Source organism: Jatropha curcas, chromosome 8 (assembly GCF_041381405.1).
Source record: "Jatropha curcas cultivar XTBG-Jc1 chromosome 8, XTBG_Jcur_1.0, whole genome shotgun sequence".
Lineage (NCBI taxonomy): Eukaryota > Viridiplantae > Streptophyta > Magnoliopsida > Malpighiales > Euphorbiaceae > Jatropha > Jatropha curcas.
Genome location: NC_143158.1, coordinates 5,651,479 through 5,679,450, shown reverse-complemented (window position 1 = coordinate 5,679,450; position 27,972 = coordinate 5,651,479). Strand labels below are relative to the sequence as shown.

The window sequence follows — 27,972 nt, the reverse complement described above, 5'->3', positions numbered from 1 at the left end:
AGTTAGAGTGTAGGACTGTTTAATGTAATAAATGGGAGAAATAACATTAGAAATGAAATGGAATGATTTAAGGGTATAGAAATGATATATATAACAAGTGGTAATATATGTTTAGTTTTAGATAGGTGAGACAGGTAAATTGAATTAAAATTTGATATAAGTGAGTAACAGATAGATGCTAATTTTAAGTTAATAGTTCCACATATGGTACCTAATACTTGGTTAAATGAGACTAATTAAAATGTTAGCACTATGGTTTGAAATTGTAATCTAGGAGAATATGGACAAAAGAGTAAAGAAGTTAATAGTATAAGTAAATTATACTCTAAGGAGATAATGAGATCGATTTGATGTGATATTTGGATGGTAAAGTAGCATTACCTTGGGACTTAAGGAATTTTATTAGTACTGATGAGAATTGGGTAGAAGGTGAATATTTAAGGCAAGCAATAAAGGTTAGGTTAAAATGTTGGTGAGTAGATAAATCATGAATAATGATGATTAGTAGTACAAAAGAAACCAAGTGGACGAAATAATTAATAAGAGAGTATGTAGGATAAATAATAATGTCGGGATGAGATGCTGATAGTAAATAACTCAGGAATTACAATGATAAGTAGTATGAAAGGAGAAAGAGTAGATGAAATAATTGTTGAGAATATTCTAATATCTTTAAGGTATGTTAATTAGTAACTCAAATTGAGTAAAAGGTTACCAAAATAAGGAGACAAGATCATGAACCGAAACAAGGACTGTTAAAAGGCATTGTTATGAAATTAAATTTTAGTCATTAGTATTAAGGTGACATAAGGAATAAGCGCTAGAAAGGGGGTCAAAATTTTTAAATGATTGAGATAGCTAAGGGGTGCAGTGACTCAGGAGCTGTCTAATAGCTACACTAACATAAGGAAAGAATATTATGGAAAAAAAAAATAAAAAAAATAAAAAAAATAATGGAACTTGTATAGATAAGAACTAAGAGAGTGTGAGTTCGAGTTGCCCTGTGATACTATAGACAATGGGAGTTACAAAGGAAATTTTTTTTTCTTGAAATTTTGCCTTAAAATAATAAGTTTTCCAATTTTTGATCGAGAAGAGTTCTAGTAATTATGTGAGTTAATTCTGATTACCATAAATAAATCAAATTTCAATTGTTTTGCTTTTTGTAAAATATATGTTTGGCTTTTTTTTATGAAGAAATGCTTAATAAAATTTAAATTTTCAAATGAAATTATATAATCTTGAGAAATATATATTATGTACTTTCTTGATAAACCCTATTTTATTGTAAGACTTAAGTCAAAGAAAGATTTTCTAAAGGTTTCAGTAGCTGTTTGAAGATAGTAATTGGAGATTTAGATAATAAGCTTAAGTTTCTCGTAAACTTCAGCCAGGTGGCACTAAATAGGATAGTTGGCGATAGAAATACAATTAGAATATTTGACCCTTTTCTTTCCTCGGTTCATATTATCCACTCTTGACCTGTGTCCTTGGTATTGGAAGTAATTTCTTATGACTTTGAAATTCCCTATGTGTCCATTCTTACTCTCTCCTACTAGATTTCAATTCGGGGACGAATTGTCTTAAGGGGGGGAGATTGAAATATCCCGAATTTTTATTTTCAAAACTTAGGAAATTTTATTAAATCAAAAATCTGAATTTTTGATAGTATGGGTTGTAAAGATCGAGCAATTCTAATTTGAGCCCAAAGTTTTACGAGTTGGGCCCAAGCCCAAATAAAATGTCGAAAATTTCGAATCGTAAACAGTTAAAGTTTTCGAGAAATAATATAAAATCCCAGCGATTAATATATATATATTTACCCTAAAAAACAAATCTCCTTACTAATTATAGTTTATTTTTATTTTTATATTTTATTTTGGTTAAAGGAGGAAATGTTACAGAACTTAATTAAAATAATCAAATGAATTGAACCGGATTCAGAAATCAAATTGATTTTTCAAAAACCACACGAATAATTGGAAAACCGATTGAAAAAGCCGAAAACCAATCGAAAATCAAAGATTTGGGTCGAATCGAACCGAATCGAACCGGTTCGACCCAAACCATCTAGAAAATTCCCTTTCTTTTTTTTTATCTCCAGCGCTGCACCTCTACTCCTCACCATCAAAGCAGCGCCTCCTCTCTTCTTCTTTGTCTTCTTCTTCTTCTTCCTTCTTTCTTTTCTTTTCTTTTCTTTCTTTTTCTTTCTTTCTTTCCTGCACCTGCGTTTGCATCACTGCCCAGGAACTCCAGCCGCTCCAGCAGAGGTGATCGACCACCGAGAGCCACCACACGCAGCTCGTCGCGCCATCGCCACCGCCTAGCCGCCGCTCCAGCACGCCTCCGACCACCAACAGCCACTGCTCTTCGATCCGACACGAGCAAATTTCCGATCTAGCAAAAATTCAACAAAAAAAAATATATTTGGGGTATAAATTAATTTAACTACATTTTCGTTAATTAATTTAATTTCATTAATGATTTTAGTTAGTTTAATTCTAATAATTTTAGTTGATTAATTTCATTTTAGTAATTGATTTTAGTAATCTTGAGTAATTAATTTAATTTAGTAATTTTGATTAGTTAAATTAATTTAATTTGGCTAGATCTACTGATTAGTTTAATTACTTGAGTAATTAAGTTAATTTAAATAGTATTAATTTATTGATAAATAAAATATTTAGTTAGTAATTTTAGTTATTTAGTTAGTTTAAAATGAATTCAAAATAGTTATTGATTAATTAATATGAAGTAATTATTGATTAATAAAAATGATAGTTAGCTAAAACTAAATTCCGTATTAAATAATTTATTAGGAAATTTTGGTAATAATAAAATTTATGGAATTTAAGTGTAGATTGAAGGTAGATTATATTGTATGTAATTTTAATTTATAAATTATGGATGTAGGGTGATGTTAAGGTTGAATGTAATGTTGATATTGTTATTCGGATGGAGGATGGGAAAAATTGAATTGATTGATTGCCCGATGGATGGGCTGTGTGGTTTGGAATTATTGATATATTGTTGACATTTTAACAGGTAGATAGTCCAATTTTTAGGGGAGATGCTGCCGAAATTTCGATAGAACTTAGACTAGTTTTAAGTAATGACATAATTAATAAGTTTATTTAGATTAATTCTATAACTTAATAAATATTAAATAGAGTGCTCTAATTATTTAATTATTTTCATTATTATTCATTGAATTATTCAATTATTTATTTATTTCCATTATTATAATTTATTTTATTGTTTGTTTATTCTTACTATTATTTGTTATTTATTTAATTGCACTTGAGAATGGTTGTCTAGTTGTGCATTTTATTACGTTGTCCAACTGATCAATATGTCTGCACTTGATTGCAATGTTTGATTTATTGTGTTGTGTTTATGCTATGCTTTGTTTGTGTGGAGTTGGGATGAAGTGGGTCACCATGGGTTTGTGAGACTGTTTCTGTTATACGGATCCTGATTCTAATTTCTGTTATATTCTGATTCTGTTATATGGATCCTGATTCTGTTTCTGTTAGCCGGGTAAATGGGAGATCGGCGCCCCCGTGTGCACCTACTGTTACCGTTACTATTAACCACAGGTTGGCTTCTTTATTGGGCGCACCGGATAATCTAGATTTGATCGCAGCCCGCAGGGTGGCCTCCTGTTGTGAGCGCTTGATGATCTAGATTTGATGGAGACGACCGGGTTGCCTCCTGTTGGTATGAAAAAGAAAAGAGAGGATAGAAAAACAATGAGAGGGCTGGTCAAGTGAGGATTAGACCGGTCGGCCAGTATGGGGGATCGGCTCCCTGGTGCACATGTGAGAGGATGAGCCATGTGGGAGGACGGCTCATCGGGGGTTCGGTGACTCCACTGACTAATTTCCACGTGATGTGATTATATGAAGATGTTAATGATTGTGAGTGCTGGTGACATGTCATTTGTGTAACTGGCTGCGTGAGCATATAACTAGTCGGATGACTAGATTGATATATTTACACATATGTGTGAATGTGTGTGTTGTGCAATAATAGTTACTCCTTAGAAAGCTCACATACCTTGTTTAATTTTTCAGGAAGTAAGTTTCTCTTTAATTCGGTTAAGCTATGTTCCCTCGTCGCAGAGCTAGAAAGAAAATTTTTCCTAGACCAATAAATATTTTGCTATGTATCTAGATATATAAAAATCTATGTATATCTATTAGTTAGTGATTCCGCAGTTGTAGAATTTGCGTACAATTAGTCGTGTATTAACATAGACGATATAATTATGTGAGCCCATATTAAAAATGTGATGTACTATTAATTGGGTCCGAACCGTGGAATGTTGTAGCTGATAAATTTGGGCCGAGATTTAAAAATAAGAATTGAGGTTTATTTTTTTTTATAATATGGGCTGAATGTTTGAAATTTATATTGAAATAATAAATTTTAGTGATTCAGGCTTACTACGGGCCTCGGGAGCCTTAAGCTTACCTGGGCTCTAGTACCGGTCCGGCCCGCGGAAACGGGTCGTGACATGAACAGAGTGATTAAGACTCATTCTCTCTTAATTATAGTTTTTAAGTTCCAACATGAAATATAAAAATTGTAAAAATTTATATTTGGATATTTATTTTCTCCCGTACTTTTCTCATAATATTTTATTATTTAACCATCTATTGATAAAATATAATTTTATTTATAATTATTGGAAATATATTTTAAATTAATAAATTTTTAGTGAAGCCAATCACGGAAATTTAAAATGTTGTCTTTTAATAAAAATATAAATTATAAAAAATAGTATTTTTGTGCTTTTCTTTTTTATTTTAAATTCAAGTTAAATTCAAATTATAAAAATAAACTTCTCAACAAGTTAAAAACTACATGTATATCTGTCTTTTTTATTCTAAACAATGAACATATATGCGCTCAGTTTCAATAAATATTTTTTTAAGGTAAAATATACTATGCATTAACTTTTATAGGAGTATTTAATAATTATTATCTCTCATTTATTTTATTAGAACCCGCTCTTTTAAATTATAAAATTAGTGTAAATGTTTGGCTATAGAACATTATAAATAATAGAGATAGTTAAAATATTAAAATTATGTTAAAAATTGTTGCTGAATTTATTATCTAAACTTTGCACAAAATATTTATAGGGCCAAATTTTATTAAAATTTAAAATAAAATAGTAATTTTAAATATTTGACTAATTTAATTTATTAGTCAAAAACATTGAATATGTTTTAGACATTTTTTTAAAATTAAACAGTTTTTTAATTTAAAAATGCTATTTTTTAATATTTTAATTAATCTTTTTAAATATTTAACATTTTCAATTAATAAAATTTACTAATCAAAAATATTAAAAATTTGTTTTCCGTAAAAACGCATTTGGTGCAAAGCAAGATTGGTAATTTTATAAAAAGTTTACTTTTGAGCAACAGTAAATTTTCCCCAACCAAGTTCAGTAGCAAATTTGACATTTTTTTATGAATCATAGAACTTTTTTTCATCGTTAGACTTAATTCTCAACAACCTCCTTCACCTGCCATCACCAATGTCAGCAAACAGTTAGATACCAACTTCGAAGTAGTCGCACTTTTTTTTGTAAAAAAAAAACATCCCTGCAATTAGTATCAGCGTTCGTCGCCATGGGAAACACATCTTCAATGCTCACTCAATATGACATCGAAGAAGTCCAAGAACACTGCAACCACACCTGTAACCAATCAATTACTTCACATTTCAATTCGGAGGTTTGTTAACCGTTTGATTTTTTTCTCTTTAGATCTAATTTTCTGCATTTTTCCTTTTTTTTTTTTTTTTTTTTTTTAATAGTTTCGCAGCAAGAGATAGTGGCATTGTACGAAAGGTTCTGTCAGCTGGATCGAAATGGCGGCGGATTTGTCTCCGCGGAAGAGTTCCTTTCAGTGCCTGAGTTTGCCGTCAGTCCCCTTTCTCAGGTCCTTTTTTGCTCTTAAATATATTTCTTATGATTTTTTTTTTTCAGTTTTCTCACTTTTTGATTTTTTTTTTTTTTTTTTGGGAAGTAGAGAGTGTTAAGGATGATAGATGGATTGAATTTTAAGGAATTTGTGGCGTTTTTGTCTGCATTTAGTCCTCGAGCTTCTTGTCAGCAGAAAATTGAGTGTAATATCTGTTTTTTTCTTCTCAATTGTTCGTTGAATTTTTGTTAAGGTTATTTATTAACTATATCTTTGAATTGTTTTGTGTTTCTGTGTTTTTAAATTGTGTAGTTATTTTCAAGGTATATGATTCTGATGGCAATTGGAAAGTTACATTCAATGACATGTTGGATGTGTTGCATGATTTGACTGGACAATTCATATCGGAACAGCAGAGGGAGGTTAGTTTTTTTCTTAACATTATATTTTTGTTGTTAACTTTTGTTTTCTGCAAATTTGTTTTCCTTTTCATCAACTTTTGATGTAAAAGTTGTAGTGTAAAGGAGGGGAAAGAGGTTGCATACTTGTCTTGATTCATTTTGCCAATGAAAAGAAGGGAAAAGTATGAAATATAAGGAGGGGTAGCGGGGGAGCTTTATTTTTTGAAGTAAATTTATTTGAAATGCAGTTGATTGAAAACTTTTCTTATTTCAAATACTGCAAAAAAAAATCATTGATTTAATATCTTAACATCTAAGGTAGGTCTAGCAGGGTCTATATAAGGCATTTGGGAAGAAGTTTTTCAAAGATTATTTGTCTAATAATGTAATTTTCTTAGTGAATCGATTTCTTATATCAATGCTTTTGTTGTGTTAAATTTCCTGTGTAGGGATAGTTATTGATTATTCAAAATTACTAAACGATTGATAATGTTTTTGGATTAGATTTCAGTACTGGTGTGCAAGTTATGGGTTTTATCAAGAATTCAGGTTTCCTCTGATGTTGGTGTATAGGATAAAGTTTTTCTTTTTGGTGATAAGAAATGAAAATTTATTGAGAATAATAATAATAATAATAAAGTTTGCCTTGGAGAATGAGGAATCATCCTTTATAATTCAATAGGCAACTATAAACAAGAACATGAAAAACAAGCTAAGGAAATTGATACTCTCCAATCAAGTTGGATAACATTCGAAAGAGACTCTGATGAAAGCTTTTGAAGCACAAGCCTATTTAGAAGCCAAGAACCTACTTTGTCAACTAAACGACATATTTGGTTTTTGTGAACACACATTCATTTTCTCCATCCAAAGACTCCACAACACTGCAAAGAAAAAAAGCATAATTCCAAAAAGACCATATAGAATAAGCTTTATCTATGCTTCACCACTGTTGACAGAAGTGTAATTTGGGGTGGGGGAAGTAATATGTTGATGTTCTTCAGAAGCTAATCAATTTGTTTTCATCTACAATATGAAATTGGGACCTATTCAACAAGTTTTATTTGACTTTGTATCATCCTTTTGATGATTATTGTCAAAATCATTTAACAAAAATGGTTAGCACCATAAAGGTAGCAGTTGTATCTAACACATTGCTGACCAATTAATATCGACGTGAGTGTGAAGTGCTTTATGATGGACATGTTTATGTTTAATGCAGCAAGTGCTGATCCATGTCCTTGAGGAAGCAGGCTACACAAAGGATTCTTTGTTAGTTTTATCAGACTTTATAAAGGTACCATTTTGGTTCTACTTGCTGTATATGGTTACTGCATCATTGAACATTTTCATTATTTAGGATTACAATGGATTAACATGATTTTCTGATTATGGAATTGTAATATATTTCTACATCCTGATTTGCATATTTCTTTGCTTTGGTTAATTTTATTCATTATGTTTAAGCATAGTTTGGTCCGTTTGGGATTCTTTTTTCTAGGAACTGTAAAGAAGTCCAAAATCATATGATGACTACACGTTTTAACACCACTTCTACGAGTTTGACAGCCTCCCTATTAGTCTCACCTGGAAACAGCATCCTTTTTCCTCTTGTCATCTTACAAAGTTTAGCCTCATAAAAGAGAAGTGGTGAAAGTGTTTTTGTACGTACTTTTTGATGGATCAAATATTTTTAATGAGGAACATCATGTTTTCCAAGAGGGTAATGGTTCAGTTGTTTGTTGGAAAGTCAAATCTCGCATTGGTTAAATATAAGTACGGGATTAATATGATTTATGGGGCTTCTCCACCTTCTGTCTTGGGCTTTTGGGTTTTTAAAACTTCTAGTGATGGAATATTAACCACCTCTGTCGACTTTTGGCAGTGGAAGCCTGGTGAATTTCGTACAATTAAGTTGCATTGGGAAAACGAAGTCTTCAATAATTATCTTGAATGTTGGTGTGAAATTATCTTCAAAGTCTTGATAAAATCTAATCAGTGTCATTTTCAGCAGTGTCCATTTCTTAAAGGTGCCTTGGCATTGAAATAGGGTAAAAGGAAAGCAGTCCTAGTACATAAAATAGGATAGATGTTCCTTATGGACCTTACCAACTAATAGGATCTGATTCAAGTCATAAAGTAGGTGGCCTTCTGTTTTCTTGCCTTAGGTGGAAGTCTGAGGGAGGATATTGGAAATGCGTTTGGTTCTATCTGGTGAGAGTTAAAAATCTCTTATCATAAGCAATCCCTTGATCGGTGCATCCATATCCTCTTAGAATTTTGCGTCCTTATCACAGTCACTTAGAATTTGTTCTCTTGGTTTCCACATTGGAAAATGCTTAAATAGTTTTTGATGCGGTGCTAACATGAATTGCTCTAATGGTTATACCAAGGGTAGGATTTTATACTTTCTTGTCTAAGGTGGATTAAGATTAGTGATAAGTTGAAAATACTTAGTGATAACATGGAAGATCCAAGTGGTGATAAGTTGAATGTGTTCAGACTTCAGGGACAGTAACTCGGGGGTATAGCTTGTGGTTCTAAGGCTTGTGTAATACCTCATCTATTGTGGGGACACGATCCTGAAAACTGTTTTCGGTCTTTACAGCAAAATGCTGAATGAGGAAACTAAATTTTGGTTGCATCAAGGAACATGGCTGGTAGAGTTTATAATCTTAGTGTTGCCCATTGGTTCAAAATCAGTAATTTCTTTTGGCAAATGCTAGATTTATTTTTGAAAAATGGTTATCTTAATTTCCAGAAGTAAAGTGGAGGAAAGAGGCTTGATGCTGAGCAAAGGCTAATGTGGAGAAATCTTGGCCAGGTCTTGTTTCACTCTTGCTTCTGTGCGGAGAAAAAGTTTTCTTGTCCGAAGAGTTTCAGTTCTATGCTTGGCTTTGGCGCCTGTAACTCTCACTTAGAGATGACTAACATCTGGGGAGGCTAAGTTTGTGTCTATGGTTATCAGTTAATCCTCCATCTCACTATAAAATATTCTGAATTCTGTCAATCACAAAATGTATACTCTGTGCATTTCCTAGTTTCAGTTATTCGTACTTTTAGCTGTTATAAGTACCAAGTCCCTAAGCTTCTCTAAATTTCAGTTGCCCATCTGTCAAGATGCCATAGTGCCATCCATTTATTTATTTAATTTTTAGGTACATCATAAATTATTTATTTGGTGCTTGGATTTTTCATTCTATCAAATAGAAGTTTTAAGTCTAAATACGATGAATATGGACACAGTTGTCCTTTTTTTCATCTGTCCTCACGACTCGGTTAATTCACACTGTAACTCTCTCTCTCTCTCTCTCTCTCTCTCTCTCTCTCTCACTTGCACGCCCCTGTTCTCCAATGCAGATCACCACGTGCATCAGACTGAACTCCTATTATTTTTTTCAAATGCCCTTTCAACTTCTGCAATCTCCATTTGCTTTACTTTATAAAATCCTAGCTTCTTAAATTGGTTGACATTGTCTATGTAACATGTCTTTATGTTCTACTGTTTGCTTAAATACACTTCTTTTATATTGCATCCAGATTCTTGGAAATTCTGATTTGAAAATGGAAGTTGAGGTTCCTGTGGACTAAAACAAGGTAATATTAGGCGAGACTGTAGATGGCATCGTCTGAATTCTATTCCCATTGAAATGTGGTCTTTCCAATCTACTTCCCTTTAAATCAGTGCCAATTGTTTCTACAAGGTATCTGATTTTGAACATATAAAGCATCTCCCATTTCATTTTATTTTGTTTCCCTCAGCTCGTGATGACAACTTTGTAACGTTATGTGTGAATTTTACATTATGGATATGTGCCCATTACTTCCAAACTGCTAAAATCTCATTCATATCTTCTCTAATTCTCTCTTAGTGCAGCCAACAGGATCTTGTTTCAGAGGCTTGCTAATACATTGGTAGTCCTTGCTTTGTCATTTTCTAATCCTTCTAACAACCCATTTGATTGCTTCAAGCAACTCCCTCTCTCTCCCTCTCTCAAATTTAAGTGCTTGTTTTTAACACAGTTATTAAACCTGGCTCGTCCCGGCAGGTCAACCCGGAGAACTGGTAAAACCGGCCCCAAAATCGGCCGGATTTGATTTTGCACCACTTAAGGAAGAGAACCGAATTGAACCGGCTAACCCATGGTTGAACCGGTCGGCCCGTATAGATCCGATGATCTGGCCTGGCTTTTTGATATTTTAATTTTTTATTATATTATAATTATTTTTAATTATAATTATTTAATTAATATATATTATTAATGTTTTACAATCCATCCAGCTATGTTTTTAGTCGGGTCAATGTCCTAGCCGGGTTTAGTAGCACCAACACTGGTTTAGAATGATAAATCCATGTAATTTTACACTTCGTATTTAGTTGGAAAACATACTCCATGGATTTGAAGGATATTTTTATAATGAAATTAGGTGATTAAAATTTCATCATTTAATAAAAATGATGAAATTGAGAAAATTCCACATAAATTGGTATTTCTCTCTTTTTTAAAAATATAGAATTGACCATGATAAAGTTTATTAATTCCATGGATTTTAGATTATTTTGTTACTAAAATTTAATAGTGGTATAATAGATAATTTAAGGATTAACTATAATAAAAAAATGAAAGTGGATTATATTTTGGGACAAATCAAAAAGGAAAGATAGACTATCTTTTTGGAAAAATGCAGTATCTTTTATCAACCAAACAAAATAATCTAATAAATCTATAAAATAATTATATTCCATTACTCAATTTTTTTTTTTTTTTTCCTTTGGTATATATAGTAAATTCTTAAAAAGAAAAGGGACTACCAATTCTTTATTATCGATTAGATGTTGGTTTCTATTATTGATGAGGGATTAAATGTTAGTACACGATAACTAGCTGTATTCCCGACTGAAACATACTTATCTCGATAACAAGAAAAATGGCATTTTTTCCGATTTAGATGGAGAGAGATGGAACAAATTGGTTTTTATTTACATAAGAAAATACTTGCCTCTCTTTTTTTTTTTTTCTTTTTTTTTCTGTTCTTGAATTCACAGTTAATTGCTATATAAAAAAAATTGTAATTTGTTATTGTTATTATTATTATTATTATTATTATTATTATTATTTTATTCATTTTTCTTAAATTGATACCGTTATTTGCATCGAGCATTAGATTGACAGTAAACAAGTGACAAATATTTCCTTTTAAATAAATAAATATAAAGGACATTTTTTTTTTAAGTTGAGAAATAAAAACCAAAAACAGTAAACAATAACTACTGTCTTAGGTATGTTGTCTATTACTCCTCTGAAAGGAAGGCTTGTTTTTATTTTCACACCGATTAATAAAGAGTAATTATTATTATTATTATTTGAACAATAAATTATTTCTAAAATTTTTAATATTATATTTTTATATTAATATTAAATGTCATTTCTAATAAAGAATTACATGGAGAATGATTAAACATATTAAATAGAGGTAAATTAACTGTATTTTAAAAAATGAAAGTGTCGCATAATTTGGAACAATCATAAAAGAACGATAAAGTTTATTTTTGTGGATTCAATCGTCAAAGCAAACAAAAATTCTGCTCGCTATATCATATGGACACGTGTTTATGCTGGTACTGGTGACACGGTGACACGTGGACAATCAAGTCTTGTAATTGTAACCGTTGGAAACGCTATTAACAACGTTTTAAATTTGACGGATCCTTGAATAACGCTTTTATGTCTTGATGATTGAACAAACGAAAGCAAAAGATAAACGAGGACCCACGACACAGCATAATCATCATTATCTATCTATTAAGTATTAATCTCGAAATTTTTAAAATAAATTTTAATTATACAGATCAACTTGGCAACAAGGTTACTACATTTAGATCAGTTACAGACAATGATAATAAATTTTGGTTAGCTAATTAAGCATATTAGCCGTTTTAATTATCTAAATATGGTTTTATAATCTGTCATCTTCTCTCCTTTACAAATTTCAGATTTACTTACAGGGAAAGGAAAAGATAATCTTTTGATTATTTAGATTTATTTCAAATCTTGAATGGAAAAGCCAAAACAGAACCGTTATGGTTTGCTTTATTTTTGCTTTTGTATGGAAAGATAATCTGCAAATGATGGTGAGTTATAACTTTTGGATACTTGTAATGGGTTCTTTTATTTATACCTGAAATCTGTAATAAATATCTTTTATTTTTTGTTCTTCAATTTCAAATCTGAATCGTTCTTTAAGGATTTTACTTCAAATCCGATTGTTTCTTTGTTTTTCCAGTGTAAAATCCGGGTTTCTTGAAGAGGATTCAGTCTATTCTTCTCTTTTCAGATTTTGTCCCTATTCGGTGGCTTTTGCAAACTAGCAGGTATTAAATCTTTCAATTTTCTTCTCGTCCTGGTTCTTCTTTTTGTTGCTGCTGTTATTGTTAGGAAATTCTCATTCTATTGCATGAGATGAGACTCCCTGCTTTGCAATTGTCAAGGGAGAAGGATATCAAGAAACCCTTCCCCTGGCACCTTAAAAAACACACGGACCTTTTGATATTATAAATTTCTTGAGGGATTGAATCTTGCCAAGAGTTCTTAGAAGGGGTCAACATAGGTGAAAGCTATATCTTACATAGACATAGTTCATGGTGCACCATTTCCCATAGGGCAGGTACCTATATCATGCGAGAATGGTCCATATAGACTTGGTCTAGGCATGGATTTTCCCAAGATTTGGCAGGGATATAAATAGGTGGTCGATACTTCGATTTCTTGTGCATTTTTAAATTATTTTCTTGAAAACACATAATGTAGGAACTAAATGAATAATAAGAAATGTTAATAGGGATGTCAAGACTGATACGGAATTGCTATTTTTCTGTGTACAGAAAGAAGTCTTATCGGTTCCTTCAGATTTAAGCGAATTCTGCCATGGCAGAAGGTGCTTCATCGGTTATGCTTGAAACTGATGTTACTGCTTTAGAAGAAGCACTTTATGCACAACAGAAACTTTTGCAAAAACTTAATGTAGAAGTCGAAGAGGAAAGAGAATCTTCAGCCACTGCAGCTAGTGAAGCTTTATCCATGATTATACGTTTGCAAGGCGAAAAGGCATCGCTAAAGATGGAAGCAAGTCAATATAAGAGGATGGCAGAAGAAAAAATATGTCATGCAGAAGAAGCTTTAGCGATCTTCGAAGATCTAATATATCAAAGAGAAATGGAAGTTGCTTCTCTTGAATATCAAGTTCAAGCATACAGGTATAGACTAATAAGCATGGGATGTGATGATATAAGCATTCATGAAAATAAATTTCCGGAGAATCTACTAGGTCAAAGAAGTGAGTTTTTATTTGGTGATAAGGCTGTTAATAGCAATTCATGGAGACTCAATTCTTTGCCTCAGGCTCTTATCAAAGATCCCAATCATAAGAAAAGTGTTCTTGACAGAATAAGAGCATCGCATCCTGGATTAGAATCATTATGGAGTCCTATGGATGACATATTGATTCAAGAGGTTGATGAGTCAGAAAAGAGACTGGGAAGTTTCGCGGCTAAAGAGAGTCTAGACCTTAGTACATATTGGGAGCATATAAGAAAATGGGATGAGAGAGTAAAAGAGACTACTGGCAGTAAAGACTCAGGAAGAAACAGAACAACAACTACACTCTTGAAAGGTGGGAGTTGGTCTCCATCAGAATTTTCGCAAGTGAATGCTTATATTGATTCCATAACAGAAGTAAATGTTACTACATCAGATCAAGTTAAAAATGCAGAAAGTTTACAAGAAAGACAAGACATTATTGATTCTCCTTGCTCTTCCAGTGTCCATGATGTGTTTGAAGTTCCAGAAAGTAAGGAGACTCGTAGCGCTTTTGAATCTTGGAAAAAGACACATTGTAAATTGACTTTGGAACCCGAAGTCAGGTTAGGGAAGCTGGAACTAGCTGCTGAGGATGCTCTCAAATCGCCTAGTACGATTGAAGCAGAGAAGGTTAAGGCAATGTTAATATCTGCTTCTCAGGACAGGAAATTAAATAAAACAAGAAATGCAGCAAACCTTGCTCGTTGTATTTCGCCTGTTCTTCCTGCAGCCAATTCTCCTATTGAATATCAGCAGCTGAATTGGAGAGTAGAAAGGCTCGAGAGAGCGAGAAATAATACGAAGCAAGAAATTAGTGGAGAAGGAGGAGGAGAAGAGGTGTTGAGTATATTGAAGGAGCTTCGCGAAAGACTTAACTCTATAGATTCTGAAATGAAAAGCTGGAAAGCTACGAAATCATATTTTCCTGATGAACCATCTTTAGATCCTCTTCAAGAGGTATACCCTCTCTCTCTTTTAGACACAAAAATATATAATATCATTCTTATGAAATGCAATTTTGAAATTTTAACATGAGCTGTGTTTCTATTTGCAGGCCATGTTGTACTTCTGGATTTAACCAAATCATATAATTGCAGAGGACTGTTGTTTAACATTCTTGTAATTTATTATACAAACTTAGCTGGATTTGATTTTTTTTTTCTTTTTTTGGTTGGAATAGTATGAAAATTGAGAGGAAAATACTTTTGGATTAGATTTGATTTTCCATTTGAATGGATTTTTTGTTATAGAAATTTCATATTGTACATTAGCCATAGAACAAGTCTTTTTTTTTATTTTTTTTATTTTTTATTTTTATGTATTCTTTCCAGCGAGCTTATGATATATGTCTGTTAGTTCTCATTAAATATGGATTGTTAGAAATTAAAACTGAATTTGGTGGTAATGATATATGTTTTAATACCAAAGTAGCTCCAATTCTTGTTATATAACTATTTATTCAAAATTATACATGATTCTGATAAATATTATAAGTATTAATTATAAGAAAATATATGAAAAATGATAAACTTTAGTTTTTTATTTAATAAATAAAAAAAAGAAAATAAATTTGTGATAAGTACCCTTATTGTTAGATTTTCCATTATTTCTTGCCAAAGTGAAAATATATTTGTGAAATATAGTTTTCCCTTTGCTTCATAAAGATATCAAATAATTGTTATTTCCTTCTAATAATTTGCTTCTCAAATGAAATTAATCCAAAAAGAAAAAAAAAAGAACAATTTTCTTTTCTTATAATTTCTAATAGTGAGTTAAATTAATTGATTATTTGAAGATTCCACATAAAAATCCTAAAAAAAAAAAAAAAAGAGGAAAACAAATTATAATAATAATAATTTGTGAAAAGAAATTTGTAGTAGTTCCCTTTTTCTAACGTGTCTAAATCTAATGCCATAATCCTTATACAGTGGCTTGAAATCTTGAATCCAAACATCTGTCAAAGCTCAAAATAATTCAAGTTGAGTTCAAATAATTATCTTTTTCTGTCTTTTATAGTAACTAGTATTTTGTACGACGTGCGTTGCATATTGACTATGTTCGTTATATACTCATTTTTTTTTATTCAATAAGAGATTTGATAAGCTGAAATAATACTGCAGACTATATAACAATCATATCAGTAACTCACCTAATAAAAAAAAACATTTCAATTATATAGATATATAAATATATCAATAAAATATATTTTTTTTTAATTTTCAACTGTTTACCATCACAGATTTAATTATGTAAATTCTATTTGAAAATTTACTTTTTAAAAAATATATCCAATCAAATCTTAATATAAAGAACAAAAATATTCATAAAAATAATATACTTTTTTCTTCTTTTTTATCTCTCTCCTAAATAACATATTATATATATATATATTTTTTTTTTCTTCTTTTTAAAAAAATCTAATCATATCATACAAACATAAAGAAAATATATATATTTTGCTTCTTTTTTTATATATTTCCTAAAAGAATTAATATTTAATAAATAAAATATAAAAAATTTACAAATATCTTATTATCATATATATTCATTAAAAAATAAATTTAATAAAGATAAAACTTTAAATTTTGAAATGTTTAATTATTTATATGTATTTATTTTAAAAATAATTTTTTATTTATTATGAGGCCTCATGGCTCGAAATAATACTACGGGCTATACAATAATCGAATAGGTGAAAACACTTGTGGTTAAGAGGACTCGAACTCGAGACCTCTCACTCCTTACATAAGTGAGAAGACAATCAGACCGTACATAATGACTTAAAAAAATTTTATAAATTATATCCAATCAACTAATAAACTGTAATTTTTTAATTGGTTATCATTAATGGTATTTTAGAATATTTTAAATTTCATTAAAAGTTATATGAAAAATCTCATTATTCTTCTTTATTCCTACATTTATATATAGTATAGATATAGGAGACTAGCCTTTTCCAAGACATGCATTGCACAATGACAATGCTCGTTATATTTTCATTTTTTATACTCTTTTAATTTTTTATCTATATAATATTAAAGTATAAGTTTTGTTTATATTAAAATAAATACTATTGGTTAATTTCAATTAAACTTTATCGTATAAACTACTTGCAATGTTTTTTCTTATATACTTGATTCTATTTTTATATAAAGAAATGTTCGCAAAATAAAGTTCAATCCAATCTCTATACCTTATCTTTCAGTCTCTAATTTATAAACAAAGATTCTTAAAATCCTGATAGGTGCTCAAAAAAAATCAAGTTATAACTCAATTCCTAACCTTTGCCCTCAATCCTAAATCAATATCTATATACAGTTATAATGAAAAATAATAATAATTTTTTTTACTGGTAGGTAAAAGAAAAGAAATGAGAAGATGATTTAAATTAATAATGGTATTTATTTTAGCTATAGTGATAGAATTATTTACCCAGTGCATTAGAGAAATGAATATATGAACATACATACAAACTCTTGAAATCCAAAAAATATCCAATACAGAAATATATAGTTCTATTTTTTTTTTAATTTCATAAACATTATTTTCTTTCAAATCAAATATATTTAGGATATTAAAGAAAAAATATCAAAAAAATAAAAAATGCTTAATCAAGAGTCCATCTATTTAACGCAAATGAGATATAAATCTCTTACTAAATTAAAGTGATAGCGGTTGTAAATTAATTCAATAACGAAAAAAAAATAAAAAAATAATAAATTTTTATTAAAAAAAAAACTCTTTTAAGAACTCAACTGCTAAGAAGAAATAAATTATATTAAAAAATTACCGATTTGAATTTCAAAAAAACCCCTGAAAATGTTATAATTTAATTAAATTTAATTTTGATGGACAAAAAAAAAAGCCAAGTCAATAAACGAAAATTACAAAGCAAATCATGCTATGAATCAATATTGATCGGTGAATGAGTTTATTTAAGTATTTTGTTTCTCTATTGTTCTAAGTTGCAAATTTAAATAAATAAATAAGTTAATTAAGTAAGAAAAAAAAGATTATATAAAAGAAATGTTATATCCTCTCCAAATAAACTCATAACTTTTCCTACAACCATAAAAAAAAAGAGTATACTTTTTTTATTATATATATTTATTTATCTAAAAAACAATTTTTAGAAATAATATCCAATCAAATAATAAATGTATTTTTTTTTTTTTTGTCTTAACCACAAGTACACCGAGTCCACTGGGCTAGAGAACTAAATCCTGCTTGTACCAAGTTAGTCCAAGAAAAGATAAAGTGCTCTCAGCAAGTATTTGCTCCATTCGTGAGGATCGAACCCTCTACCCCACCTAAAGGAGAAAAGTGTTAACCACTCATCCAAACACTCGTTGGTATAAAATGTAATTTTCGAATTGGTTACGACTAAGGTTATTTTAGGATATTCTAAATTTTATTAAAGGCGATATAGAAAATTCCATTATTCCCCCTATTCCCACATTTATATATAGTATAAACATTATATATATATATATATATATATATATAAATTAAACATATGATAACAAGAAATTTGTAGTGATATTTGCATATAACTGAAATGAATTCCAAAGTCCCAAAAACACGAGAAACTAGCATATCCCACATCGGGAACAGTCTTGTGTTTTTACACTTTATAATCGTAGTGCAAACATCGTTGCACCGTCGGACTGGGTAACGCTGGCCTGTGACCTAAGTGGGGACACGAAAAGCATGGAACATGGCTTCTGCCCATCTCGTCGATCTCCACTTGGCTATTTCCTGGCTCGCCCGTTCCAAGCCGAGAGTAGAGTCAATTGACCCGGGCGAAGGCTTGGTTCGCTTGACTCCTAAAGTGGAGGGTACCGCGTTAGGCTGGCTTCACAGAGCAGCGATCACCTCCCTCTCCTGGCAGTGGAAGGATAACGGGTCGGTGCCTGTAGAGTTCAAATGGCTTGATGGGCTGCGCTAACTGGACCATGCCTTTTTTTATTAATTGTTTTTCCCTATAAAAATCAATCTCCTTAATCTTTGTGTTTTTATTTTAAATTATGTCTTCAAAACTCAATGAATGATTTTTTTTTTCTCTCCTGGCAATGGATGGAATTTTATCATATAATTGAAAAGTTTATAGAATTTTATCCTAAGTCTCTTCATCCCAATTCTTCCTTGATATTATATTGAAACTTCATGCATATAATCATATATATACACAAGAATTATTATATTTTTATATACATAACATATTTTACAATTAACAATTAGGGAAACAAAAAAATTTTATTATTAACAATTAAAAACTATTTTTAATTTTAAAATTAAGCATGTTAGAGCTACTTAAATTAAAAATTTCCATCAATCAAAACGATAATATATCTATTGGTTTGAGTTACAGGTAGCTGTAATTGGTATGTTGGTAGCATTTACGGAGGAAGAAGAATCATCTGTTCACTTAGGTCCTGCTGTAAAGAAAGTTTGACTTTTTTTTTTTTAATATTGGAAAATGAGATTCCAACTTGAATTTATTGCCGAGATATATGTATTTATTATTAAACTATGCTTTGGCGTGTCTCTCTTGAGTTGACTCAAAATGTCAAACACTGAATTAATTTATTAATTAATTATAAGACATGCTTGAATTTTTTTTCCAGGGACAATTTGACCTACTGCAGCAATTAAACATTGGACTAATTTCTCCTTAATTAATTATATTATAATACAAAGTGCTTAAAGGGATATTGATTCAAGTGCTATGTATCATCAATTGATGAAATGAAAATTGGGTGATTATCACCTACCACTTACCAGTTTTCTTTAAGCTATTCCCTATCAGAAAGGTAGGCTAAAAGGGACTTTTCCTTTTTTTTTTTTATACCACAAAATAATTAAATGCTGATATTTTAAGATAAAAATAGACTAATTGAGTACAAATATAGGCTGAAGGATCAATGTATGTTCATAGTTGAATTATGATTCATTGTTCACAATCTTGCACAAATCTATTAAAATATTAACAAACTGTGAGGGCTGGATTTGGTCGGTTGAGATTAAAAAATTTAATTAACAATAAAATATTTGAATGCTTCTGTGGCTAAAATAATGTATTTAATTATTATTTCGTGTCTCAAGATTTTCTTTGCTTTTTTTTTTTTTTTTTTTTTGAGATATAGGGACAAAATTGTAATTTAAAGATGGAAATATTGTCGAAATAAATGTTTTATTAAATTGAAATTAACTTTACTATGATCAAAATCAATGAAACAAATGAATAAAATGATAAAGATGTTAACAAAATGTCATGAAGCACCAAATTTATTAGGAGATGCTTCTTGAATGAGCAAAGATGGAGGGTTAGAAAGAAACTGCTTTAGCCTACCCATTTCATTGGCAACATCTAACATAGTTGGTCTAGTTGAAGGATTATATTGTGTACACATAAGACCAAGCTCAATCAACTCCACAATCACTTCACTCCATATTTTGTTACAATAACCAGAAATGGCTAATGGAGCAAACCTAACCATTGCTTCTTCCACAATCGGCTCCAGCTTTCGAGGGTAATGACTCTTTACCCATTCATGTAAGCTAGAACCTTCCTGGAAAAGAACATCTGTTGGACGCTTTCCGACTATAATTTCTAGCAAAAGAATTCCATAACTATATACATCTCCTTGTGTCGAAACTCGCCTCCCAATTCCATATTCTGCAATCAACACAAGTATAATATTCGTTAGCAGGAGCGGAGCTAGACTTTGAAATGTAATATTATTGAAAACATATATAATTTTTTAAAAAAATGTATCAATTATAAATTACCAGGAGCAATATAGCCAACTGATCCGCACAGCAAGCCATCAGTAGAGCTGAAGGACACTGAATCATTCGCATTAGACGTTGCGTTATTCTCATCAATGCCTTTAAGCAATCTTGCAATTCCGAAATCTGTTACTAGAGCTGTCATGTCATCATCGAGAAGAATATTGCTCGGCTTGAGGTCGCAATGCACTACTCTAACAGGAGAGTAATGGTGCAAATAGGCAATACCTTCAGCTACATCGCTACAAATGCTTACCAATTGGATCAAATTCAACTTAGCGCTCAATCCATGGCTTGGATATAGATACCTTTCTAGACTCCCATTTGACATTAAGGGAAGAACGAGTGCCTTAAAGTCTGGTTTGCTGCATATTGTAATAATCCTTATCAAATTTCTGTGTCTTGCCCTTTTTAGTACTTGACATTCTCTTTTAAAGCTTCCTGAGATTTCCTTAGCTGTTTTTGAATCCAATACTTTAACAGCTATTCTTGTATTGTCCTCAAGAACTCCCTTGTAGACATTACCGAACCGGCCTGAACCTACTAGGGCTGAAGCACTGAAACCTCCGGTAGCTTCAATGAGTTGTTGATAAGAGATTCGCCGATATTTAAGCTCTTTTGATTCTTTCTCTTCATCGTCTAAGTTGCCTTGATTGAATATTGCTAATTTCCTTTTGAATTTTGATCTAAATACTAAAAACAAACACAAAAAAGGAGTAGCAAATAAAGAAAGAAGGACAGGCAAAATAAAGGAATGAAAAGAATATTTTTTTCGACATTTTTTCATTCCTTTTATTGTTCCACAGATGCCTTTGTTTCCAAGAAAGGAGTCCATCGTCAATGAAGAAAATGCCCCATTTTTAGATACATTGCCAACGAACTTGTTGAATGAGAAGTTGAGATACTTGAGGGTTGGTGATGATTGTAAAGACTCTGGTATTTCTCCACCTAATTGGTTTAAAGAAACATCTAATTGCTTAAGATAGGGCAATCGCCCTATTGAAGAAGGTAGAGTACCTTCTAACGTATTGCTTGAAAGGTTAAGGTACTCTAATGCAATGCAACTTCCAAGTTGTGGAGGGATAGTACTTGAAAAATTATTTGAAGAAAGATCAATTGCAAGGACCATATCCATTTTACTTAATTCTAACGGTAATGGACCTTGTAAATGGTTGCTAGACAAATTCAAGTACAATTTCAAACTCCGGAGGGCTGCAACTTCATTAGGAATTGAACCAGAAATTTGATTATGAGAAAGGTCCAAAATCTCTAAATTTATACATTTGCCTAAACTTGGAGGTAGAGTTCCAGAAAGGTGATTCTCGTAGAGAAAAAGACGTCGCAATTGTGAAAGATTAGCAAAACTATCTGGAATTGATCCTGAAAGTTCGTTTTTGGATAAATCAAGAAGACCTAAGTGGGAAATGTTACCAAGAGCTGAAGGAATTTCACCAAAAAGTGAATTATTTGATAAATAAACTCTTTCTAGCTTACCTAAACGACATATTTCTCTAGGAATAGTACCATTCAAAAGGTTACTAGACAAATTTAAAAGGGTGAGGTTGACAAGATTTGAAATTTGAGGAGGTATAGCACCAAAAAGAAGGTTTTCATCTAAATGAATTTGTACAAGAGCAGAAAGATTACCAATAATAGGAGGTATCCTTCCACCAAGATTATTTCCTGCTAATTCAAGTTCTGTTAAATTAGAGGAATTAACCAAAGAAGTTAAAAAAGGTTCAAGATTGGTGTTATTATTATGACTGACAAAACTATTGTAGGACAAGTAAAGGAATTGTAATTGAGGCATTTTTTGAACAATTTGTGATGGTAATTCCCCACTTAACATATTAGATTCCAAATCAATCCACTTAAGCTTTGAAGAGTTGGAAAGAGCTAAAGGAACATGACCCACTAATTTATTTGACCAAAGTAAAAGAAATTTTAATTCCTTAAGCTCACATCCGTTCTTTAAGGGTATTTCACCACTTAAAGAATTATTAGAAAGGTCTATGTACTCTAAAGAAGAGGACCCGTTGCAGAAAATTGGTGAAGGAATTTCACCAACAAAGTTATTACTAGCCAAATCGAGATAAACCAACTGGGTAAGATAACCCAACTCGTAAGGAATCTTTCCTTGAAGAAGATTCCAAGACAAACTTAATTGTTGCAGTTGAGAAAGATTCCCCAACTCTGCCGGAACACTCCCCTCAAAGAAGTTCTTTGACAAATCAAGAATCTTCAAAGAAGAAAGATTAGCTAAAGATGGAGAAATTCTTCCTCTTAGTGAAAGATCACTAAGATCAAGTTGAAATATTTGATTACTCACATTGTCGCATTTGACTCTAGACCATTTGCATATATCAAGATTTGATGAGTTCCAGCTTTCAAGAACACCTTGAGGATCGGACACGACACCGGACTTGAAAGAAAGTAAAGAAACTCTTTCTTTAGCAAATGGGATTTGAACACTTTCTTTGACAGAAACCAAGAACAAGAAAATGATCGAGAAAAGAAGACTCAAAATGGAAAATTTAAAAGAACCCATTTTAGTTCTTGATCTTGTTTAGCTGAAAAAGATTAAAGAAAAATGGTTTCTAATGAAAGAAATGCACCAACCATGCATGCATACTTGTCAAGATGAACAGGTTTGACATGTTCATTGCATATATATAAGGAAACAGAAAATTAATTAATATACACTTATTGATGAGACAAAGATTTCAAGTTCTTTCTTTTCAAAGAAAAACAAAAAGATGTCAAGTTCTTTAGCGTTTGTGTCTGCCTAACCGCCGTCAAGGAGGATGTGAAACGTACGTTTGGCGCGCATGATGTTTGACTAACGACAAATACGGCAAATAGTTGACTTACATGTGTCCGCGTGCAGATGACACGTAAGCAAGGGTTATTACAATTAGAACCGTGTGGTTATGGTGGTGTACATGTCAGCACTAGGCCTAACACGTTAAATTCTTTCTTTATTTCTGATTTATCTTTGTTTTTAATATTTTCTAATTAATTTATATGTATCTATCTAAATTAGAATTTTTCTACCAGTGAATTTAAAGGAATATTTCTGTTGATTAAGATAGCAAGTAACATCCAAAATTTTTTTACGCTCTACATTCAAATAATTACACCTCATGTTCTAAAAAAATTATATAATCAGCCTGTATATTCAAAAATTACTTTTTAATTAAAATTTAATTATAAAATAAGACTAAATTATAAATAACACTTACATATATATACATATACATATATTTGATCCTTTAAAAAAACAATTTAACAGAATGACTAAAATTTATTCAAAACTGCTTTTTAGAAATAAAACTAATTTCGTTCAAAAGCTCGTGATTATTCATTTATATAAGTATTTTTCTGCAGATCGAGTCTTTAATTTTACAAAAGTCATTGGCTAAACTTAAGCATTTCACCTGTTCATGGATAAATTATTATTAATTTGGTTGAAAATGGGGTAGATAATGTTAGTGGATGACGTATTAATTGTGTTAATGGAAAGATAATCTAGGTTAATAGGGCATGCTTATGAGGGTGAATTAGCAATTACTCCATTGGATATTAAAGTTTTTGGTACATTTGTCGGTTTGATTATGGGTTGTCCACTATGGAAGGTGGACCCAAAACATTAATTAATTAATTAATTAACTAACTGAATGGTGAAAAAAAGGTGGTGAAGTGAATGATGACGTGTATATATATGCACTTGATTGGGTAATAGAGCACTAGGTAGGGGGGTTTAAGGATAGCACATCATGCAAGGAAGTAGCTAACTAACCCCAGAAAATTTATGTTGCTACGTGGTTGTTTTAGAGGGTTTTTACGTGTTGCATGAAAACTAACGGAACAGAGTTTTGTATCACATTTTTCAAATGTTTTTTTTTTTTTTTCTAAACCTGTACAATATGTTAGGATAGGAATTTAGGAATTAAAGAAAATACTAAAACAACTTTTTATGATCTTGTCTAGTAGTTTTTCCCCTCTTTGGTAAAAAAAAAAAAAAATTAAAAGAGAGAGAGAAAATATTTGGATTGGTAAAAAAAAAATGAGAGGAATAAAAAATTGAAGAAATAAATTATGGAATCCGCTTGACATTATTCTTTTTAATAACAATTTTTAGAAAAGAATATGTTTTTTTTTTTTTTATTTAATGAATCATAGATATGCAATTTAGAAGGATAAAACTCAAAAGCGCACTATTAATTTGTAAGAAAATGGGCCCAAAAATTTGGAAATAACTATGGTTTTTTCTTTTTATAAAATGCCGGTATCCGGACCCTATTACCAAGGACCGCCTAATTCGGCTGGAGACTTATTTACAATTAAGGCTCCTAGCCCTCTCTAAGGGTGTGTGTAATGGTATCGAACTCGAGAGCTTTTCCCACATGTCCAGTCTGCGTTGCCAACTGAATCACAATCCATATACATTTTTTATAAATGAGCTGGGGTTATCAGCTTACTTTTAAATGAGTAATAATAATATATAATGGCATTATTTTTCCACCACTATATGGTATGTATGTGAAAATTGCACGCAAATGTGGGACTTAAGTATAGAAACACATATGTATTTTTTAAAAAAATAATAAAAGATATAATATAATTTTTTTAATATCGGGGAGACCTAATGGATCGTAGTGATATAATAAAATAGTCAAACCTCTTCATAATCCACATTTTTTATAGCAGAGACTAATTAAGCTTAGGACTTGAAATTATCTATCAGCAAAGTGGGCTTTAGGTTTCCCAAATAACAATTTTCTCCGTGCATTCACAAAAAAACTAATTACATAATCCGTTATATTTGAACGCGGTTTATATTTGTTCAAACAACTCCATATAAGTCAACTATGTGATCATTAATCATAAAGGGGATTGAAATTTCATAATAAAAATAATTAATTAGAAACAAATGGTTACAATTTAAAAAAAAAAAAAAATTGCAGTGCTTATAGGCCTAATGAACAGAAACATACACGGAATGTGTTTCGATCAATGATTTTTTTATATTAATTAATCAAGCTTTATATTTTAATTATTTATCATCATTACTTATTTTTTCATTTACCAAGTTGCAAATAAATTACACCATAAAAGCCAGAAGTGACCAGTCAGGTTTATAGAGTAGGATTTGGTTAATTACTTTATGTGATTCACGAGGTTTTTTTTTTGTATTATTATTAATTTTAAATTATAAATTTCTGTAGGGTTTTAATGTAAATTCTAAGAACTTAATTTATGGTTATATGTGTAAATTTACAAAATAATATCATGAAAAAATTGGGATTAAGAGACTTAGAATAAGCCGATAACTGAATTGTCTGAGCTAAATCAATAAGCTAATTTTATGAATTTGCAAGCCTAATTTTATTTGAATTAAATAACTTTATTTTATAGTTAAGCCAGTGCAACCAGCCAAGTAATCCAAGCTTTTGCTCGGGTCACATGGTTCCGAGCCAGAAGTTAGCCACCTAAAGCCCAACCATCTGGGCTCTAGCCATGTTCTATAGTTACATAATCACAGATGTTTTCTTTCTGTTGTACTCGAATAAATGGATTCAAACCAATGTATCTGGATTTTGCCATTAGACCTAGTTGGACAAAAATAACTTTTATGTTTTCATTTAACAAATTATTATTTTTCTTAAAATTTTTATTATCATTCAGCCCGTGATCCATCAAAATTACTACCAACCATTACTAAAATTTTACTATATAATAATCAACATTCATTACCTATCAGATATTGCTAATTATCTCACAAAATCATATTAATATAATTTTTAATTGCATTATAATTATTAACTGGGTTTTGAAGACAAAATAAAAAAGAAAATTTTTGGTACACAAATTTAAGGAGATTGGTTTTAATGGATAAAAAATAAAATAAAAAGGACATGGTCCAGTATGCACAGCCCATCAAAGCCATTTGACCTCCAGGGGCACCGACCCGTTATCCTTCCACTGCCAGGAGCGGGAGGTAGTCGCTGCTCTGTGAAGCCAGCCTAACGCGTTGCCCTCCACTTTAGGCGCCAAGTGACCCAAGCTTTAGCCTAAATCACATGGCTCTACTCTCAGCTTGAAATGGGCGAGCCAAGAGTTTGCCACATGGAGTTCGGCCAGTTGGGCAGATACAACGTTCCATGTCTTTGGTGTCCCCACTTGGGTCACAGGCTCACGTTACCAAGCCCGACGCTGTGCAAATGTTTGAACAAGCAATATAGAGTATAGAGAAAAGATGTTTACTTTCAATGTGGGATGTTCTTGGAATTCCTTTCGGTTATATACACATACTCAATAGAAAATTCCTATAATATTACTGCAAAATACAGCAAAACAAGTTAATTATTTGAACTCAATTTGAATTATTTTGAGCTTTGACAAATGTTTGGATTCAAGATTTCAAACCATTCTATAAGGATTTTGGCATTAGACATAAGTTGGAATAAGGGAACTTCTACAAATTTCATTTTACAAATAGTAATAATTATTATTTTTCCTCACTTTTTTTTTTTTTATCGGATTTTTATGTGGAATCTTCAAATAATCTTCAAACTCCCTATTAGAAATTATAAGAAAAGCAAATTGTTCTTTTTTTTTTTTTTTTATTAGTTTCCTCACTTCTTATTCAAAGCAAATTATTAGACGGAAATAACAATTATAGGTATATGCCAACTACGTGCAGTCTAGTTAATTTTCCCTAATGTGTAATGCACATTAATATTCCAATTTATTTGACCTCTTACATTTTAAAAAATAATGTATCTTTATGAGGCAAAGGAAAAATCGTTTTTCACAAATATATTTTAACTTTGGCAAAACATAATGGAGATCTAACAATAAGGCTACTTATCACAAATATATTTTCATTATTTTTATGATTAGAGAAAAAACTAAAGTTTATCATTTTTACATATTTTTCTTATAATTAAAAATGAAAAATGAAATATATATTATTTTTATAATTAAAATTTTAATACTTTTTAATTAATTTTCAATATTATAATTTGCAACAAGGTAATAAATTATTTATTTTGAAAAAATAAGTTATTTTTTATTATCATACTGTATATGCATTTACTAATAAGCTATACCTTAGTGTGTCAGCATTAATTAGTTAAAATTTTATTTAATTCTTTAAAATATTTATTTTTAAAATTTATTTGATATAAATATTTTTTTTATTGTTTCAATGTGTTTAGTTCGCTTTTAAAATTAACTTTTACACATATGATAAATCATATTATTTATTTATCTACGTTAAGAAGGGGATAAATCTATTTGATTGGGATGGAAGAGATATTTATAAAAATTGTTTAATTAATGAATTCATAAATTAATAATAAAAGTTTCTTAAATTGTAGAAAGGATAAAAAAATCATAAACTTAATAATAAATACTCTCTCCATTTGGTTGTTATTCATTTCTGGATATCTCAAAATATTTGTAAGGTTTCTAAAT

At 30.6% G+C, this 27,972-nt stretch overlaps 3 protein-coding genes, 1 long non-coding RNA gene and 2 other non-coding genes across 9 annotated transcripts; 4 read left to right on the top strand and 2 right to left on the bottom strand.

Annotated features, from left to right (window-relative positions):
• The first annotated feature begins 1,874 nt into the window (after positions 1-1,874).
• Positions 1,875-4,390, top strand: LOC149494063 (uncharacterized). The gene is made up of 2 exons (XR_016321971.1): positions 1,875-2,432; positions 4,077-4,390. It is a non-coding gene; the product is annotated as an uncharacterized LOC149494063 (long non-coding RNA).
• A 1,086-nt stretch (positions 4,391-5,476) lies between these two features.
• Positions 5,477-10,201, top strand: LOC105633546 (uncharacterized). 4 transcript variants are annotated; one of them, XM_089725342.1, is made up of 6 exons: positions 5,477-5,715; positions 5,833-5,939; positions 6,048-6,144; positions 6,252-6,361; positions 7,563-7,637; positions 9,881-10,201. In XM_089725342.1, the coding sequence occupies exons 1-6, from the start codon at positions 5,646-5,648 to the stop codon at positions 9,929-9,931; spliced, it is 510 nt and encodes a 169-aa protein (XP_089581468.1). In that variant the 5' UTR covers positions 5,477-5,645; the 3' UTR covers positions 9,932-10,201. The 4 variants fall into 4 exon arrangements, with proteins under 4 accessions (XP_089581468.1, XP_020534692.3, XP_012071552.3 ...); XM_020679033.3 differs by lacking the exon at positions 9,881-10,201 and adding an exon at positions 7,842-9,074 and having other exon boundaries at positions 5,480-5,715; positions 5,833-5,957; XM_012216162.4 differs by lacking the exon at positions 9,881-10,201 and adding an exon at positions 9,102-9,459 and having other exon boundaries at positions 5,481-5,715; positions 5,833-5,957.
• A 1,892-nt stretch (positions 10,202-12,093) lies between these two features.
• On the top strand, positions 12,094-15,103 carry LOC105633547 (uncharacterized). Its single transcript, XM_012216163.4, has 4 exons — positions 12,094-12,473; positions 12,626-12,713; positions 13,224-14,655; positions 14,753-15,103. Exons 3-4 carry the CDS (start codon positions 13,267-13,269, stop codon positions 14,774-14,776), a joined length of 1,413 nt encoding a protein of 470 aa, XP_012071553.1. The 5' UTR covers positions 12,094-12,473; positions 12,626-12,713; positions 13,224-13,266; the 3' UTR covers positions 14,777-15,103.
• A 3,256-nt stretch (positions 15,104-18,359) lies between these two features.
• LOC149494062 (signal recognition particle RNA) lies at positions 18,360-18,662 on the top strand. Its single transcript, XR_016322331.1, has one exon.
• Positions 18,663-19,970: 1,308 nt separating this feature from the next.
• LOC105633614 (Leucine-rich receptor-like protein kinase family protein) lies at positions 19,971-23,090 on the bottom strand. The gene is made up of 2 exons (XM_012216242.4): positions 20,491-23,090; positions 19,971-20,377 (listed from the first exon to the last, which is right to left on the bottom strand). The coding sequence occupies exons 1-2, from the start codon at positions 23,036-23,038 to the stop codon at positions 19,971-19,973; spliced, it is 2,955 nt and encodes a 984-aa protein (XP_012071632.1). The 5' UTR covers positions 23,039-23,090.
• Positions 23,091-26,401: 3,311 nt separating this feature from the next.
• On the bottom strand, positions 26,402-26,705 carry LOC149494061 (signal recognition particle RNA). Its single transcript, XR_016322379.1, has one exon.
• Positions 26,706-27,972: the final 1,267 nt, after the last annotated feature.